Here is a 20,924-nt window from a genome sequence, read left to right on the forward strand (position 1 = left end):
TTTGAAGCGGACTTATACTTGGAGAGTCGAATTCTTCAGAAAGTAAATTAAGGAGACGGCATGGATAAGCATACAACACTTATAAATAATTTACTCACCAGTGAGTAAGACCAGTACTGAACTCATTACCAAATCTTTTTTTACTAAATCCACACTAAAATAGGAAACCAACTGTTAATGGAGACTCTCACCTCAGGCGCAAAGAAAGTATGTACACCTACTCGTGGGTGCTATAATATTTTGCAGGGGTCTTTATGCATACTCGTACTTCCTTCATTTCATATATAAGGAAAATTCATATCACTATACACCAATCCTTTTGGAAATGTCTAAACTAGATGAGACAAAACTGGTCAGGATTTCACCGTTCATTTTTTTCTGCCTTGGTTCTTTGAAGTGCTTAATAACTTGAAGAAAACAACATGACGTGTCTAAGAATCTTGGGTATCAAATTTAGTCCACAGTTATATACGCTGTATATTTAAAAAAAAAAAAGAAAAAAAAAAGAAAAAAAAAACAGGAGCTTTTGTACTCTGTACTTTTTACGAAGTGCCTCTTCAACAAAGTGCCCTCCTTTTCCGCTGAAGAGGCACTTTGTAAAAAGTGCGAAAGCTCCTGTATTTTTAGAATATGAAGCGTATATATAACTGTGGATTTTTAATAACCAACGAAGTACTTTATTATAATTATGGCAATGGAGTGATTTTGATTCGAACGACGAGACTGAGCAGAGTAGTAAATTAATCTCGTCTATTTTGTTTGCTGGATGGAGAAAGTCAGTAATCCCTGTTTGAAATTAAAAAGGTTTTTGTTGAAATCTCTGCTAGGGTAATTTTTCTCCCATATGCGATTTCCTTTGAAGTTAAGTTGTTGTCAGGGTAAAAGAAATCCAAATTAAAGTTTTTGTCGCTTAATATCTGAGAATATAAATGTGTGTGTGTGCTTTGTCCGTGGGTGTGCTTGCGCGCGAGCCTGCATGTTTAAAACTGAAAGGATGTGAATGAAGCACAACTAGTAAGTAATAGAACAATATGTCAAGAGCTATTGGCGGAAAACAAATGATAATAACGATAGATATATGTAAATATGATAGGGATGAAATGTTATGAATTCTATCAAAGATAACACAATCAGTGGATAACGATATGACTTTGCCGATTTAGCTGAGGCGTGTATTTTACGGATGCTTGGGTGATCTTCATAACAATCTGACAATAAGATAATCAGACATATATAACAAACTTCTCTCACAGCAGACTTACAATTATCTGAGGATGCTACAACAAAATATTGTATCTTAACATAGAGGTAATTATAAGTTGATATCTTACTCTTATCCCCTTTCCCCCAGATGAGATCCTTAAGAGGATGGAGAAGGTGGCCATACTTGTCGTCGAAAACCAGGCAAAATCTCACCAGAAGATCTTTGCCTCTTTTTTTGAGAAATCATGAAGTATTAACCTGGACAAGAAGCCCAATTCGCACGATTTCAGGGGGCAGCAGAAGACTGGCAACCCAGCCCAAACCGGCAGAATCTACCCAGCCGAGGACTGCTGACGGAATGGCGGAGCTGTTAATAGGCCACCAGTCTTACTCCCAGAATAACAAGTCATTGCCTTATCTTGAAGCCTATAACTTGATGGAAGAGAATGCTGATGTCATCTTTGATGACGAGAAGATGCTGAATGAGAGATCGTTCTCGGTGAAAGACGCCGCGACTCTTGATCGTTCCTCGCCGCTCCCTGCGGCGGAACTTCCGGGTCCCAAATCATGGCCCTTGGTTGGTTCCCTGCCCTATATGTTGAGTCATAAAGGTATGTCTAGCAAATTTATGGAACTTTTCCTTCATATTCTTTGCATCAGTTCTTCTTTAATGTAATTCTATTGAAGAGAAAGCAATTAAATTGTATTTCTAGTCCTTAGATAATTATCATGAATAGATTATTCCACTTCAATCTTCATCATATTATACGGATGAGATAATACAGGGAGACTGCGGCCTCTATGAGAAGGAAGCATGTATTTGAAGTGGCCGAAATTGGACTTAGAATAATATTTCTTCTACATTTCAAAGACAGAGGTTAATGTATATACTCGAACACAGGCTTATTTTAAATGTATCTAAGGATTTGTTTTATTATTCAATCCGTTATAGAAGTTTCTATAAATATGCATTTAGTCTAACTGTAATCTAACAGTTTAACATGTGTATTAAAAAGGTCCATAAAAGAAACTAAGGAAAACAACTCATTTACTATATTTCAGCCAATACACATTGGCCTTCTTCTCGGTGTAAAATGAGAGAAGAAGTTGACAAAGGTAGTTTATATAAAAGAGGCAAAGTTGATTTTAGATTGATCTAAAAAGGGTGTGGTTGATTCGGTTAAAGGTTATTCAGATTTGATTCCTTCCAGGTGCGTTCTTGTTTTTATAATCTTGACCCGATCGGAAGTTAACCTTTTAAAACCTATCGAATGGTTATCTGGTGGTCGGTCTTGCTGAATTATCATTTGATGATCGGATTCAGAAGGGTGTTGTGGTGGCCTATTGGTAACCTCTCTGCCTGATGATCACCAGACTGGGGCTCGTTAGTTATTTTAGTAGCTGCGACCTCACCATCCTTGTGAACTAAGGCTGGAGGTGTTTGGTGAGCCTATAGGTCTACCTGCTGAGTCCTCAGCAGCCATTGCCCGGGCCTCCCTGGTCCTAGCTTGGATTGAAAGAAGGCTTGGGAGATGTTCAAATGTATACTGTATGTGGTCAGTCTCTAGAGCATTGTCCTCCTAGATAGGGCAATGTTACTGCCCCTTACCTCTGCCATTCATGAGCAGCCTTTAAACCATAAACTACGCTCACTTTCGAATTGTCCTTCGGATATATTCACATTATTTGTTTGATTAATGATGGCCGATTACAGAATCTTTTTCCTGTACAGACAGGCACTTTTAAAAAGCAAAGCTGACTCACGCCAGTTGATCTAATGCCCTACGAAAACCCTTGAATTCTCAACGCCATATCTAACAGCTGTTTTGTGTTTTGATATTCTTTGAGAACTCACCTGGAAGAAATTAAATATGGATAATCTTTCCCCGAAATAAGCACACCCTTTTTGGATTAACACAAAATCAACTTTTCCACTAATATATAAACTGCCATATTGTATTTGCCGAAATGTGGTGAATGATTTTATTTCCTTAGTTTCTTTTATATGCCTTTTCAAGAAGTTTTTTTTAATATATCTGAAAATATGATTTTCATATTTTCCAAAAGCGATGTTTTATTACTGCATTCTCCTGATGGTACTTTTTTCTAATACTAACTTAGGAATCTAGGTGCTAATATTTGCGACCTACCGTGTAAATATAAATATTTTTACGTTATTTGAATGATTTTATTAATCACTTAGCTCAAACTTAGCTCGAACTTAGCTCATACTATAGCAGAAAATCGTTGCTAGATATTATACTATAGCAAACAATGGTTGGTATATATCCATCTATAGTGTCACCAAAATTTATTTCTTACTGTATACTCTTGTTCGCTTGATCCGCAATTATAATTAGTTTTTCTTTAACTTTTATCTTTTGTAACTTACTTTTTATCTAACTCTCTAACCTTGGTTCTTTTGTTCCTCATACTTTTCGCTAATGGTTAAATCTTCCTTCAGACTTCGACCCCACTCGCGTGTACCTCTTCTGGAGGGCTGTTAGAGATGAGTTCGGACCAATTTTCCGGAAGGACATGCCAGGTCACCCCAACATGATATTCATCACTGACCCAAGTGACGTGCAAAAGATGTTCCAGTCTACCATGTACAACCCCATTCGACCAGGAATGCAGTCTCTCAAAAAGATTAGAGGACCAGGGGGAGCTGATGGCAAAACCGACACTTACCAGGATGTCTTCAAGGGAAAAGCTGGTATATTGGCAGAGTACGTTTAGCCCTCTTTGAAACCGATTGTGCTCTAGCACGATATTCGTCAGAGTTTTATTTTAACAAATTACAATTAGGCTTTTGTTTGTTGTTTTTCATTTTACGGACCTCAACTTCGTGAAGGCAATTATTGAAAAACTGACTCACAACCGAGTATAGTGTTCACACTAAAACAAAATTTATACAAATAACAATAACAAATTATCCCGTGTTCAGCATTTGCATTTTATCTTTAAATACAACGAAAATGACTTTAACACTCATTAGTTATCAATTGACAAATGTTCACTCCAATTCGCACCTAAAGGCAGAGCGAAGAGTGGTGGAGAGTGAGGAGACAGGTGCAGAAACCCGTCACGAATTCGGAAATCGTCGGTCGCTACCTCCCAAGAATGAACGATGTTGCGGAAGCATTTATTCAAAGGTAAGTTACAAGACTTATTTGATTATCATTATTGTTATTGTTATTCTTATGTTATTGTTATTATTGTCTAACTACAACCCTAGTTGATAAAGCAGGATGCTATAAGGCCAAGGGCTCCAACAGGGGAAAATACCCCAGTGAGGAAAGGGAATAAGTTAATAAATAAACTACAAAAAAGTAATAACAAAAAAAAACACACACACACTTTAAGAACAGTAACGCCATATAAATCTTTCATATAAAAACTATAAAAAGAGACTTATGTTAGCCTGTTCAACATATAAATATTGGCTGAAAATTTGAACTTTTGAAGTTCCACCATTTCGACATAGGGCCTCACGGATAGCCTGAGTTTGACCTTTTCTTTCCGTAGTCTCTTACGGATAGCCTGAGTTTGACCTTTTCTTTCCGTAGTCTCTTCCAGATACCCTGAGTTTGACCTTTTCTTTCCGTAGTCTCTTCCGGATACCCTGAGTTTGACCTTTTCTTTCCGTAGTCTCTTCCAGATACCCTGAGTTTGACCTTTTCTTTCCGTAGTCTCTTCCGGATACCCTGAGTTTGACCTTTTCTTTCCGTAGTCTCTTCCAGATACCCTGAGTTTGACCTTTTCTTTCCGTAGTCTCTTACGGATAGCCTGAGTTTGACCTTTTCTTTCCGTAGTCTCTTCCAGATACCCTGAGTTTGACCTTTTCTTTCCGTAGTCTCTTACGGATAGCCTGAGTTTTGCCTTTCTTTCCGTAGTCTCTTACGGATAGCCTGAGTTTGACCTTTTCTTTCTGTAGTCTCTTACGGATAGCCTGAGTTTGACCTTTTCTTTCCGTAGTCTCTTCCGGATACCCTGAGTTTGACCTTTTCTTTCCGTAGTCTCTTCCAGATACCCTGAGTTTGACCTTTTCTTTCCGTAGTCTCTTACGGATAGCCTGAGTTTTACCTTTTCTTTCCGTAGTCTCTTCCAGATACCCTGAGTTTGACCTTTTCTTTCCGTAGTCTCTTACGGATAGCCTGGGTTTGACCTTTTCTTTCCGTAGTCTCTTACGGATAGCCTGAGTTTTTCCTTTTCTTTCCGTAGTCTCTTCCAGATACCCTGAGTTTGACCTTTTCTTTCCGTAGTCTCTTACGGATAGCCTGAGTTTGACCTTTTCTTTCCGTAGTCTCTTCCAGATACCCTGAGTTTGACCTTTTCTTTTCGTAGTCTCTTACGGATAGCCTGGGTTTGACCTTTTCTTTCCGTGGTCTCTTACGGATAGCCTGAGTCTTACCTTTTCTTTCCGTAATCTCTTACGGATAGCCTGAGTTTTGCCTTTTTTTTCGTAGTCTCTTACTGATAGCCTGAGTTTAACCTATTCTTTCCGTGGTCTCTTACGGGTAGCCTGAGTTTTACCTTCTCTTTCCGTAGTCTCTTACGGATAGCCCGAGTTTTGCCTTTTCTTTCCGTAGTCTTTTACGGATAGCCTGAGTTTTACCTTTTCTTTCCATAGTCTCTTACGGAGAGCCTGAGTTTAACCTTTTCTTTCCGTAGTCTCTTACGGATAGCCTGAGTTTTGCCTTTTTTTCCGTAGTCTCTTACTGATAGCCTGAGTTTAACCTTTTCTTTCCGTAGTCTCTTACGGGTAGCCTGAGTTTTACCTTTTCTTTACGTAGTCTCTTACGGATAGCCTGAGTTTTGCCTTTTCTTTCCGTGGTCTCTTAAGGATAGCCTGAGTTTAACCTTTTCTTTCCTTGGTCTCTTACGGGTAGCCTGAGTTTTACCTTTTTTTTCCGTAGTCTCTCACGGATAGCCTGAGTTTTACCTTCTCTTTCCGTAGTCTCTTACGGATAGCCTGAGTTTTACCTTTTCTTTCCGTAGTCTCTTACGGATAGCCTGAGTTTGACCTTTTCTTTCCGTAGTCTCTTACAGAGACCCTGAGTTTTACCTTTTCTTTCCGTAGTCTCTTACGGATAGCCTGAGTTTTACCTTTTCTTTTTGTAGTCTCTTCCAGATACCCTGAGTTTTACCTTTTCTTTCCGTAGTCTCTTACGGATAGCCTGAGTTTTGCCTTTCTTTCCGTAATCTCATAAGGTTAAGTCTTAGTCAGCGCAGATAAATCTTTGTTCGGTCACATGATGGAATTTGGGTGTATTAAGCTATCTAACAATGCTTATAACCTTGAACTTAACCTGAAGTTCCCTGCCGTGCCAATACAGTTACTAGATATCATGCTCCGTCAGCTGTTTTGATGGGGAGCGAAAACATGACGTCAGAAGCAAAACTATGGCCAAATCATTCAATTGTCCTTTGTTGAAGCAATGTTTGCTATTTCAGTCTCTGTGAAATAAACATATAAGGTTTATGCTAATTTACTTTGGGTAAATTTGAAATTATTCATGTAGAAGGTGTTTTCATTTGTAAAAACTATTTGTTACTAAATGTATTTTTTGGTTTATGTAAATTATTACTAGGTTTTACGTTTGTACTTAGCTTTTGTTCGTTTATGTAAATTGAAGATAGAGTGGGCTGTCTAGCAACACTAACAGCTCCTTTTGACCACTGTTTGTCAATAAATTGTTTGAATTTGAATTTTGAATGTTTACTAGTTTGTTGGACTGTATGAAGAGAGCATACTGCCAAAACACACGAAGTTAACCTGCGGAACCTTGTGACTTTATTCACAATAAACTTAATTATTCATACTGTTTCTCGATATTGATAACATTAGTAATGAAATTAATAAATTCACGGGAACTTCCTTCAAATGAGCAAAAGCCCACTTCAACACTTGCACTGGGGTAAACACTATAGCATGCAGGCAGGACACAACCAGTATGTCTCGTTATGACCTATTTCCTCTTCAATGCATAATTGCTGTAATTTATTTCTTTTACTGATTACTTTATTTACTTGTTTCTCCTTTCTTCGCAAATCCCGAAATAAAGATATTAATTCATAAAGTTATACTTTCCTGTTTTTGACGGCTTTATTACCGATTTGTTCTTATGTTAGACAATGAAGATATCAACTTTTTTGAAACTCCGAAAATCAATTCATTACTCCTGAAAAAAAAAAAAAAAAAAAAAACCGTCCATTAGAGTTATTATGAAATTTCTTGATAAATGTATCAAAAGACCTTTCCTCCAGATATATATTTTCGTCAAGAGTAATTATTGAAAATGTTCTGTAGATGAAAATGAGGTAATATGACATTCTGGTTTGAAGACTAGCAGAGTAACGAGGTAGGAAAAGCAAGGTTGGGTATTAATCGCAATAATCCCATAATTTTTTTTTTCTAACGAGCAATAATTTTGGACAAAAAAATTACAAGATACATACTAAGGGAAAAAACAAACTTTTCCGTACGACTTTTATTCTTTTACGAACAAGATAGTAAAACCGTTATAGTGTTTTTAAAACTTTTATTTTTATGCTTTTCTTTTAAAGGCAACGTTGCAGACCTTTTTGTAAGATTTAAGCCCTGTCCACACGATCGAGCATGCCCGACGAGCAAACAGTGATACCAGACCACAATAGTTAGTAAGAATGAGGATTAATGACGTCAGAAGTGGGAAAACCACAGACAGGGATCTGGCCAAGGCCGTCTTTCAAGACGGCCTTGATCTGCCAGCGTACAGTGTTGCCAGATCCTTGCCTTTAGTTTTCCCTCTTCTGACGTCATTAACCCTCATTTTCACTAACTATTGTGGCCTGGTATCACTGTTTGCCCGTCGGGCATGCTCGGTCGTGTGGACAGGGCTTTATAATGCACCTTATCTAGTGCGCTTACCTCACTATCCTACTTCCAGGATTGTATATTATAGAATAGTATGAAATTATCTTTTTCCCCAAGTAATTTCAACCCAATTATGAATATTGAAACACCTTTGTTCCCCGTTTTAAACAGACTGTCCTTGCGAGAACATGCATGCGAAGGTAAGATTTAAGTTCTCCCCGGTAACTAGCAGAATTAATCAATGAGGGAAGTGGATCGGGATATTAGCAATTACTATATGAAAAACTAACATTAAAAGACAGACGAATAGTTTTTTATCTTGCTGAAAAATCTTATTTTAAGCAATAGAATAGTTATGGTTTTAGATTTATAAATGTTACCAATTTAAGATTTAGATTCCTCTTTAGTTCATCCTAATCCGGGTAAAAATAGCCATTATTTTCAAGAACTACTACTATATTTTGCGAAATCCAACTGGAATTTAGCCGTAGTAATAACAATTTAACCATGACTTTATAACCCTTCAATGGCTACTGGGTCACACCATAATTTGATTGCATCAACCACCCAAGGGAGATGTGGAAATTCTTAACAGTTTTGTCGTCAGGACTTTGTGTCGCAACATTACACATTGGCTTACGAGTTCTCTAGCTGGAGATTAATCTTAAATCTGGTCAACATTACCATACCCTTGGCATTGAAAGCCTTCTGCCTATTATCACTGGTCATAAGATTCTAACTTATTCTGCATACATGTACTCAAGACCTCATTCGATAAAAAATTAAAGAGTGAAAAGCCTAACATCAAAATTCATATCTCATTTACAGCTCTACTTGCATTACCCTCTTTAGTTTTCAGAAGGTAACAAGCCAGTTTATTCAATAACTAATCTTCCTCTCTAAATTACAGAAGGTCATTCCAAATAGTTCTAGAATTAAAAATTGCCGAAATAAAATACTTTAGGTAGAGAAGGATTTTCATATGGCTTCCAGAACTCGTCATCTCCTCCTACGCCTATTGACACAAAGGGCCTCGACTTGGGGCCATTCTGTCATCTTCTCTCGACATGGCTGACTAAGTCCATAAAAGAGTCATTAGCGAGATACATCAAATGAAACAGTTCCTTATGATTGTTGTTTGTTCCAGAGCTAAAATCCTTTCATTGCACCCTTGGTCAATCTGGTACATCGACCTTTAGCATTAGCTTGAGAAGAGTTTGTCATTTCTAGTCTGACTAGCAAGACCTGAAAAAGAAAAATTATCAAACAATTCGCTACAAAACCCCACAAGATCAAAACTTTAGCATCCATACAGAAGTTGGGTGCGTAAATACTTTACTGCAATTATGATTAGAGGGGTACTCAGTAGAGCACCGACCTCCGCCACGGAAGCTTATTTCTCGACCTTTTGCTCGACCTTGACCTTGGCCTTTAACCTATGATTTTCGAAATTGAATCACATCCACGTCTCAACATAGCAATTAATCCCTGAATGTTTCACTACCCTATGAGCAAAATTGTGGCCAGGAAGTTGTTCACACACAAAGAAACGAACAAATGGGGGTGATAACATAACTTCCTCCCAACTCCCAAGTCATCAGGGTAATGGTGTGGGGGCCTCTTTACTTACTCAGCCTCCACCCACCCCTAATTCTCAAGCGATTTCCCTGATATTTAAAGATGAAGAGAATATTATTCCCATGGATCACAAATTAAAAGGCAGGGAGTTCATTTATTTTCTTGTATCAGAAAATTGAAAAGATAAAATTGGTGATGTGGCGGGATGTTTCAAAAACAAGCCCCACACCCAGAATCACACCTACTGACAATTGTCTCAACAAAACAAACTTTCCCCTTACGTTATCTATACCAGACTCTTTAACAAAAGGTAAAAAAACTAAACATTCCCTTAAAACTATATTTCCTTATAGTTTAGAATATTCTAAAAAGAAAGAAAAAACGCCAGCAACCACACATACAACTATAACCTTAAAACTATAGTAATCACTTAATACTAAAATAAACTGCATTCAAATAAATCTCAAAATAAATCACAAAAAAATTAACACTAACAAAAACCAACAAACAAAAACACTTGAACATATAATATATGTGTGGACACCGTCCACACAAGGGGTAACAGTCCTTTAAGCCCAACGCCACAACTCGGTTGCAACGCCACACTATGGCAACACTGACTCTCAGTCAATCCAAAAATGTATTAATTAATTTGAGTCGTGAGCGTAATCATTATCATTATCATCATATTCATCATCATCAAACGCAATAAACAGATCCAAAACAAATTCAAAGTCCGGTGATCAATGGGTCTTTCGTTTCAAAGAGCAGTCAAATGGAAATCCTTTGGAACAATCCAGGTCATCAACACTATCTTAAAGTGTCTAAGGTTTAAGGTGTCTGGTTTCAGTTCCAGTTCCATCAGAATAGATGCTCACCAGAACGTCAGCCGGGCAAGCCCAACCCCCCACTGTGGTGCCCTACCACAGCAGTAGCCTCCCCAGTAAACTGCTTAAACTCATGGCCCTGGGCGGGGATCGATCTCTTGCCTCGCGAATGCGAGGCAAACACGTTACCACTGTACTAGCCAGGAGGAATAAGGAATTCCAAGGAGGAATCACGGCCTGAAAATAAAAACAAAACAAAACACTTACAAACACTCCTAACTAACTAAACTATCGCACTATAATGAAAGATAAATAATAAACTTTCTACTATTCACAATCACGACAAGCAAATATAAACAAAACTGTACTCACTCAAAAAATAAATGATCACTTCCAACGCGGTTCAAATCAATCAAATATCCAAATCCAGCGTGCACACACACACACACAAATGCCTCAAGTCGCAGTCAATCAAAAAAGGCATTCGCTCCGAAACATTTACTACTGTCCTAACCTAGCTAAAAGGTAAACAAACATTCAATTATTCCAACATTCTTTTTCACAATAAACAATCGATACACTAACTACCTCACCTCTCTCTCTCTCTCTCTCTCTCTCTCTCTCTCTCTCTCTCTCTCTCTCTCTCTCTCTCTCTCTCTCTCTCTCTCTCTCTCTCTGGATTTTGCAAACAAAAATAAGAAATAAAACAAAAATTAATCCTCCACAGTGACTTAATAATGTTTCAAGTCATACAAACCTTCATGTACAGTGCTTGATACAATCGTAGAATGTTTTAGCATTTTCCTTTTTATTATGGTAATTTGACAGAAAGTTACATAAACACGTGCATATATATATATATATATATATATATATATATATATATATATATATATATATATATATATATATATAGGTAGTAGGTTTGCGAGGGCACCAGCCACCCATTGAGATACTACCGTTAGAGAGATATGGGGTATTTTGAATGGCCAGACAGTGCTACATTGGATCCTTCTCTCTGGTTACGGTTCATTTCCCCTTTGCCTACACGCACACGGCGAAAAGTCTGGCCTCTTCTTTACTAATTCTCCTCTGTCCTCATACACCTGACAATACTGAGATTACCAAACAATTATTCTTCACTAAAGGGGGTTACTGCACTGTAATTGTTCAGTGGCCACTGTCCTCTTGGTAAGGGTAGAAGAGACTCTTTAGCCATGGTAATTAGCTCTTCTAGGAGAAGGACACTCCAAAATCAAACCATTGTTCTCTCGTCTTGGGTAGTGCCATAGCCCCTGTACCATGGTCTTCCACTGTCTTGGGTTAGAGTTCTCTTGCTTAAGAGTACACTCGAGCACACTATTCTATCTTATTTCTCTTTCTCTGGTTTTGTTAAAGTTTTTATAGTTTATATAGATGTTTATTTTCATGTTGTTACTCCTCTTAAAATATTTTATTTGCCTTTCCTCACTGGTTTATTTTCCCTGTTGGAGCCCCTGGGCTTATAGCATCTGGCTTTTCCAACTAGGGTTGTAGCTTAGCAAGTAATAATAATAATAATAATAATAATAATAATAATAAATATATACATATATATAGACATACATATATATATACATATATATATATATATATATATATATATATATATATATATATATATATATATATATATATATTTTATGTATATATGTATATATATATATATATATATATATATATATATATATATATATATATATATATATATATACATATATATATAAATATATATAAATATATATATATATATATATATATATATATATATATATATATATATAATGTGTGTGCGTGTGTGTGTGTGTGTGTGTGTGTGTGTGTATGTTTCATCATATAATACCATGCCTTAATTTCGATCAAATGAAAGTTGTAATTTTGAAATAAGTATAACTTGAAAATAATGTTACATATGATCATGTTCCTTTTGAACGACAGCCTTTTATTTACGTTCTAGGATACGTTGCTCTCGAGACGGCAACAACGAGGTACCCGGAACCTTCAAAAGGGAACTTTATAAATGGGCTCTCGAATGTAAGATGTTAGATTTCAAGTTTTTTTTTTTTTTTTTTTTTTTTTTTTTTTTTTTTTTTTTTTTAAGTAATTTCCAAATTATCAAATGTTTCGCTTTTCTTTTCAATGCCGTAATATTTGCAATATTCTTTTTTATAATTATTTGTTTCATTGCCATCAACCTTTCATTAAGCAAAATTTAAACCTTAAACAAATTACGACATAGAGAATTGTTTGATAAAAAAGGATAAGAACTAAAGAATTGTTTAAAGGATTGAAGAAAAATAAATGAAAAGGTTAAGGACCCTTACTCTAACTACTAAACATGGACTGAAATTAAATTGACGATTTTCTAATAATGAACTCTTTCTCTCTATAGTGAAATAATTTGAATGAATTGATATATAGAATATAAATGATAAAAAAAATAAATTACGGTTTTTAGCTCTCGGCACCATTGCCCTGGAGAGGAGGCTCGGGATACTGGACCCAAACCAAGAAGAAGAGTCTTCGAATTCGCGATTAGTTTACTTAGTGGAACAACTTTTGGAAGCTTTGCATGAGACGGAAAACGTCAAGATATGGCAATACTTTCCTACCGCGTCCATTAAGAAGCTTCAAGAAGCGCACGACATCTTCACCGAGTAAGTATGTAATTTTAGTGTTTATAATACTGCATAAAAACTGCGTCATTCAGCGAGCGTTTGAATGTTTACGTATCTGTTATGCAGATGGCGTATATCTAACGTTTTGCGGATTACGCCAATGTTTTGTTTTTCTTTTGCCGTTGCTGAAATTTCATGATCTCACTTTATAATTTATTTACCAAAATGTTAATATTGATCAACCCCACTGATACTGGACCCCATTTAATACATGGCCGTAATTAGCTCACGATCACATAAATGACAATTTTTTTCATGCAGGGTTGCACTGGAAGCAATACAGGGCACGCAAGAGATAATCAAAGCTCGGCTTGCTTTGTCAGAACAAGAAGTGGGCGAAAGAAATGGAAATGCGTTGCGAAATTCCTCCGCCTGCCCTTACCACAACTGCACTTCGAAAGGCACGTCGACAGAATCGAGGACTTTGTTGGAGACGCTGCTCGAGTCGCCCGGTTTGAGCAAAGAGGACGTTTTGACTTTTTTGCTGGATATGCTGGCTACCGGCATCGACACGGTTAGTTACAGCCACGGTCTAGGTCTATACTCAATTTTCTTTAATGAGGCGCATTTGCAATGACTTGTAGCGGTGCCCTTTATAGCTCGGAAAAGTTTCCTGTTCGCTGATTGGTTAGGATTATCTTTCCCAACCAATCACCGATCAGTAAACTTTTCCGAGTTAAAAGGGCACCCCTGCGAGTCTGTGCAAATCTGCCTCACTAAAGAGAATTGACTATAGGTTATAGCATTCTGGATTGCTTTCCACATCAGCTAAGACTCATCAGAGCAGTAACAGTTATCTGAAGCAAATATGTTTAGATATCTGAACCATTCATTTTTCTTAAAAGTCTGCATTAAAATCCTTGTTTAGATAGTTTCTGTTAACACTAAGCTACTTACTAATTTTACTATTCCTATTGTTATCGTGTTATCTGAAGCAAACGGCTGTAGATATCAGAATCGTTTCTTCTTCTTAAAGTCCACACTGAATTCATTGCTTAGATAGTTATTATTAACACTAAGCTATTACTATCCCTGGTATTACCGGGTTATCTGAAGCAAATCTCTGTAGATATCGAAACCATTAATTCTTCTTAAACGTTTACATTAAATCATTGCTGAAATAGTTGCTATTAACACTAAGCTTCTACCAATTCTACTATCCCAGTTGTTACTGCAGCAATTGCTTAGGCTATGCAATACATCTTACCTCAACCAGACATTTGATGATTACTACTACTTCAACGACGCAACGGTAGTAGCAGAAGTCAAAGTAGTACACATGAAAAGGAAAAACAAATTTTTCAAATGCTGCTATTTCTTTCCTTTCAGACTTCGCACACCGTTTGTAACATGCTGTACTTGCTGTCTCGAAACCCAGCAGAGCAGAGACGTCTTCGGGAAGAGATCCACTCTATTGTCCCGGATCCACGACACCTCACGCCCCAGCAACTGGGTTCTCTAACTTATGCCAAAGCGGTTTTTCGGGAGACTTTAAGGTTCGATGTTGCCATTGCTATTGTTATCTTGTTACCAAGCTTGATTAATGAGACTAATATGAAAATTAATTGCTCAGAAAAAATATTCTTTTTAATTTCTACTACTGTACTACCTCTTCATCTGACCTCACAATTTTATTTTTTTCTTTTATATTTGATTGATGTCAGCATAGATGAATTAATAATGTCTCGAAAGGTAGAGCATCAGTTAAAATCTCGAAAATTTACCGAAATATAAATATTCCTTTTCCTTTTCCAGAGTAATGCCTGTGAACGTTGGAATTACTAGAAAGTTGACACACGATACCGTATTAAGTGGATACCTCATTCCAAAAGGGGTAAGAGGCTTTTATTTTACATTTAGCCTTGATGAAAGGGTCGAGATACTCTTAGAAAGATAATTCTATATAGAAATGTATTTCTATATCAACTGGAGAGATGTAATGCTCACTCAATATGCAGCATAAACCTTTATTGATATTTTGACTGCCAAGTTTAGAATTCCTTCAGAAGAGACAAGATTTGATTGATTAATTTGAGGTTTTCAGGCATCCTGACATCTAAGGTCATTGACACTGAAATGGTCATCACAAATGCCATCAGACAAATTCAATTTTTCGTGAATGTTGGTTTTTACATATTATCTGTATCGATAGATGCTTAATTTGTATTGCATACCAGTGAAATTGAAAGAAACAGAATAATGTGAATAAAGATGTATTCATAATTCATTGTTTACTGCTATGAAATTTGAAAATATCTGGGTCATTATAACAGTAAGATAACTAAGAATGTGAAAATGTAAAGATTTATAATTATCAAACTATAAAAAAGTTCAATTAAGAGATTTTCTAGTTTCTGAACACTGTCACTAAAGGATGTTATCGATATAAAGTCTTTTATACAGGTACTAAATATACTATAATTTCAGTTCTAAAAAAACAAACTAATTATCATCATCATTATTATTATTATTATTATTATTATTATTATTATTATTATTATTATTATTATTATTATTATTAGCTAAACTACAACCCTAGTTGGAAAAGCAGGATGCTATAAGCCCAAAGCTCCAACAGGGAAAAATAGCCCAGAGAGGAAAGGAAACAAGGAAGTAAATAAACTACAAGAGAAGTAATGAATAATTAAAATGAACATTTTAAGAACAACAACATTAATATAAATTTTCCATATATAAACTATAAAAAACTTAAAAAAAAAAACACACAAGAGAAAGAGAAATAAGATAGAATAGTGTGCCCGAGTGTACCCTCGAGCATGTGAACTGTATGTCATTTCAAAAAGGCCAAATTTAGGTATCTAGCACGAAAAAAGGGACAGATGTGGAGTTTTTTGGCCCAAAAAGGCCAGCCTGACAACCCTGCCCATTACAGTGGAAGACCATGGGACGGAGACTATGGCTATAGCTTTAACCTATGCAATAAAAAAGGTGATAAATACTTAACATTATTCTCTTCTTTCCTTCCTTGTCAGTGGCAAGTCGTCGTACCAACGATGTTGGTGAACCTCCAAGAGCGTTTTTTCCCAAGGGCGTCCGAATTCCTGCCGGAGAGATTCCTGAGGGGTTCGCCCCTTGCGCCCAGGCACCACTTCGGGTTCTTGCCCTTCTCTTTTGGACCCAGGATGTGTATAGGAAGAAGGATCGCTTATCAGGAAGTCATATGTTTAGTAGCTAGAGTAAGGGTTTTTAATCTTTTATTTCATTTTTCTTCGATCGTTTATTTAAAGGCTTTAGTTATCTTTTTTATTATAAAACAATTCTTTATCGTAATTTACTCAAGGTTTAAAGATTATTCATGAATGGCAGAAGCAAGGGACAGTGACAATTCTCTAGCAGGACAATGCCCTAGAGACTGATCATGTATACACATGATCAGCCCTTAATCTCATCTCCATCCAAGCTAGCACCAGGAGGGGCCAAGCAATGGATGCTGATGACTCAGCAAGTAGACATCTTGGCTACCCCAAACCCCCAATCCTTTGCTCACATGGAGAGTGAGGTTTCCAGACACTACAAGAAACTATCGACCTTGAGCGGGTCATCGAACCCGGGTCTGGAAAAACACCAGGCAGGGATGTTTCCAATAGGCTACCATATAAATCTTAATTACATGAGGTTTTAAAATTCTATTTACTTAGTTGTGTTTATTTAGTTCCTTGGTCTTTTTTATCATTGTTTATTTCTGTATTGCCCTGGCTGTTAACTTCGAGTTTAGAGTAAGTTTCAAGGATTAATTCAGTCTAATGAACTTAGCTTTACCTTTTACAGAGAAATATTTGTCAAGACCATATTATTGTAAGTTCCTATATTTTCGATACGAAATTAGTTTTTTTCTTTTTAAAGCTTTTGTTATGTTCGCATTTCATACTTCATCTTTATTTTCGATAATTCTATTAATGGAAATTTCACCTAACAGTTTGCACTTATTTCCTTTATGTTAGATGAAAGTTCATATGCATTGTTTTTCTTCAATTACTATCTTTTTTTTTTATATCTACATAATACTTGCCGATTTTCCTTTTTCCCTAACCTTGAAACATCATATTGGGCTTCATAGCTAATTCTTCAAATTCTAATCAAATACATACGAAATTTCTTCCATCTAACTCTTCTTCTTCTTCTTCTTTCAATGCTAACTTATCTTGAGTGTATTAGTCTACCTTCCACTTCTTCCAGTTCTAAACAGAATCCGAACGCATTTATTTCTCTAACTCATTTTTTCCATTCTTAACAGATCCTAAGTGAATTCGAAGTCGATTACAAGTACGAAGACATTCAACTCGTCAACAGACTCGCCTACGGACCTCTCCAGCCGCTCAAGTTCACGTTCACCGACAGAAGAAGAAGTTTATAGTTTATACGATGTTACATCACTGTTGTATTTCCTCGTCTCTATAAATTATGCAATTTGGTTCTTATGTTCGTATTGGATAGAGCAGCTGCATTATGTTTTACTAATCATTAGAATAATAAATGCAGTTTTATTTTTATATCTTTAGTGTACTTTTTACTTTCACCAGAACTTATATACCCCTTTTACTGATTGCCTACCTATGTACATTCACAGAAAAGATTTAAGAATGTCAAAAACACTTAACTTTTTCATCAAAATGGATTTTGTTTATCCTCCTCCATAAAACCGTTTTAGACACAGAATATCAGAATCTAAAACATGCAAGCCTTCACCTAATTCCTACCGTGACCATAAGCAAATTAGACTATTTGGGTAAATACGTGATTATCATAAGTCACTTTTAATGATCTACCAACACGGATATGATCTCATTCGAAGGAAAAGCAAACGCGCTGTTTACTTGAAGTCTTTTATCTTCCTGGATTTATCTTTCTTTTGGGTTTGTTTCATATTTCGAATCATGGAAGTAAATATTTTTGGATTAATGTCTGCAGAGGGCATACTTAAATCATCAAGTAAAGGTTAAAGGCTATCTTGCGGCAAAGGTCGAAGACATTGCTAAGAAAAACTATCTGAAGAAAATTCTGTTGAGGTCCTTTTAGAAAAGTGCCTTCCTGGCGAGCTTCAGACTGGTGTTCGAGTCCCGCTCATGCTCGATAGTTTCTATTCGTATCTGCAACCTCCCCATCCTTGGGAGATAGGGACGGGTGGTATGGGAGATTCAACAGCAGCCATTGCCTGACCATCCCTGGTCCTAGCTTGGGCGGAGAGGATACTTGGGTGCTAATAATATGTATAAGCGGTCAGTCTCTAAGGCATTATCACTCTCCCTAGCCTCTGCCATTCATGATCGTCCTTTAAATGTTTAAAAGTCAGAGTAATTTTCAGCCCAAGACGATTGTCCAGTAAAGCCAGAGGTAAAGTACTGATTCGAAAGCGGTTTTATCTCAGTTAATCAGCGACAAGAATTTAATTTAGGCCAGATCTAAAACCATAGATAAATATCCAACATTTCTATTAGATGAGATTTACTATTTCATTTAAAACGACCCAGTATTTTCAGGTCAAATTTTTAGGCCCTAAAGATTTCTCTTCAGCGCGGTCAAGTAATGTTATTCTAAGCTAATGCTGTCCTTGAATATTCCTTAGTTAAATCAAAGTGATTTTTAAATGCTTACATGTTTAACAATTTCTGCCAAAATATCTTTTTATACTTCTGCCCTTCTTCTCAAGCTAAGCTAATTCTTTTATAATTTGCAAAAAATACTAAAAGATACCTTTATCCTTAAAAACTTACAATTCCAAAAAATATGTAATACAAAATAATTCTTCCATTTTTTTCTTTATAGAATTAGCATATCTTATTTTTAAATTTATTGGCTTTTACGAAAGAATCCTGATGACATTTGGAGTACGAAAGCAAAATGAGTAATATAAGATTAAGGTTTGCAACAATAATGTCCTTATTGGGCAACACAAAAAGATAAAGATTCCGTAATATTCTTCTGGTTTGGGTGTCTTTTGTCCTGTTTTAATCCGTCTTATGATTTCCTTCAGAATTATTCTCTCTCTCTCTCTCTCTCTCTCTCTCTCTCTCTCTCTCTCTCTCTCTCTCTCTCTCTCTCTCTCTCTCTCTCTCTCTCTTATTGAAATGCATCTAACCTTCACTAAAGTAATCTGATGCCTTTTTACCACTCACCTAAATTTATTCATATATTTCTTTTTCATTTCTATTTATCATTGCCGGCCTTATTCCGTTTAAACGCATCCATAGCCTCTTGACAGAATCAATCCTTTATCTTTTTTCTTATTATTACAATGATTCCTTAATATTGTTTTTTTTTTTATGTTTTGTAACTAGAATGTCTATCGCTTTGACGTTTGCTATTTAAATTGCCTTAGCTTTGATTTTTTCTTTGACTTTCAACTTATTTCATTCTCTATTTCATCTTTCATTTTTCAGGATATACTCGTATGGCAGTATTTTTGTTTTTACTTTCTTGTTTTACATTAAATCTATTTATTCCACTTTTCTTTATTTTTCTTGTGTCAATGAAATTACTGAATAGTTTTTTGTGATCTTCTGTTATATAAATTCATCTAATTTGGTTTTCTAGTCACCGGATAGTGATTTTTTCGTCTTCCCTCATTTAAATTATTTATCTTTAATCTTTAAAATGAAAACGTTCCCTAATTTGTCCCCGGCCATCTAGGAACCTTTGTAGTTGGTTGGAACTACAAAGGTTATTAAATGAAAACAAAATAAATAAAAGGAAAACAAACACAAGAACGCCACCTAACCTAACGTTCGCTATTTAACCTAACCTACGAGCGGAATCCTTGCCTAAAACTTACTGTCGTGTTCTTCGCTTTCCCTAATTCTAAGTCTCAACTCTGAGGTTGCTGTGGCCTGATTGGAAACGTTTCTGCCTGGTGTTTGCCAGTCGGGGGTTCGAGTCCCGCTCAGAATCATTAGTGCCATTAGTGTCTGCAACCTTACCATCCTTGTGAGCTAAGGTTGGGGGGTTTGGGGGAGCCTATAGGTCTATCTGCTGAGTCATCAGCAGCTACTGCCTGGCTCTCCCTGGTTCTAGCTTGGGTGGAGAGGAGGCTTGGGCGCTGATCATATATGGTCAGTCTCTAGGGCATTGCCCCGCTTGCCAGGGCAATGTCACTGCCCCTTGCCTCTGCCATTCATGAGCGACCTTTAAACCTTTAGACCAGCTTCACTCCTGACAAGTATACCATATTTCATATATCGTAAAACTATCTTAATGTTGTTGTATTTCAGACCAAAATAAACAGCAACGTCCCCATAAAGAAAATCGATTTGAAAAGTATTAGGAAAGTTTACATCTTTCTCAACGAACTACAGTAGGTGCTGAATTTACAAACTTGATAGGTACCAAGAAGCTGTTTGTAATTCTAGTTTTTTTTTTTTTTTTTTTTTTTTTTTTTTTTTTTGCCCAGGGTAGGCCTAACCTGACTCCCCTGCCTACAATTTCCTGCTACAGAAGTAAAAAAAAAAAAAAAAAAAAAAAAAAAAAAAAAATCCCGCTTTGCTGACTGTATTAGATTATAGAATATTGTTTTATTGCAGTATTTCTTTATCTTACTAACACTGTCAAATAAAACTGTAATTTTAATCTGAAATTATCCGTAAAAAATATACTGTTCTCTGACGTATTTCCGTAAAATACAGTCGACCGTAATTATTACCCTACTTTGTTAATATCTTTCACGGGTTGGTGACCGTAATAATATGTCCGTGTTTTAAGCGGTAAATGCCTGGCAACATTTATTCT

At 36.3% G+C, this 20,924-nt stretch overlaps 1 protein-coding gene across 1 annotated transcript in view; it reads left to right on the top strand.

The window, feature by feature from the left end:
* The window catches only part of LOC137640206 (cytochrome P450 CYP12A2-like), a 19,271-nt gene extending 1,468 nt beyond the window's left edge, over window positions 1–17,803 (top strand). Inside the window, exons 2-11 of the mRNA XM_068372750.1 lie at window positions 1,352–1,814; window positions 3,668–3,932; window positions 4,242–4,358; window positions 12,464–12,540; window positions 12,965–13,163; window positions 13,446–13,698; window positions 14,514–14,680; window positions 14,940–15,018; window positions 16,178–16,381; window positions 17,440–17,803. Of these exons, the coding sequence (XP_068228851.1) occupies window positions 1,352–1,814; window positions 3,668–3,932; window positions 4,242–4,358; window positions 12,464–12,540; window positions 12,965–13,163; window positions 13,446–13,698; window positions 14,514–14,680; window positions 14,940–15,018; window positions 16,178–16,381; window positions 17,440–17,559 (1,944 nt within the window). The 3' untranslated portion in view covers window positions 17,560–17,803. The remainder of the gene's footprint in view (window positions 1–1,351; window positions 1,815–3,667; window positions 3,933–4,241; window positions 4,359–12,463; window positions 12,541–12,964; window positions 13,164–13,445; window positions 13,699–14,513; window positions 14,681–14,939; window positions 15,019–16,177; window positions 16,382–17,439) is intronic.
* The last annotated feature ends 3,121 nt before the right edge of the window (window positions 17,804–20,924 follow it).

This window comes from Palaemon carinicauda, chromosome 4, assembly GCF_036898095.1.
Source record: "Palaemon carinicauda isolate YSFRI2023 chromosome 4, ASM3689809v2, whole genome shotgun sequence".
NCBI lineage: Eukaryota > Metazoa > Arthropoda > Malacostraca > Decapoda > Palaemonidae > Palaemon > Palaemon carinicauda.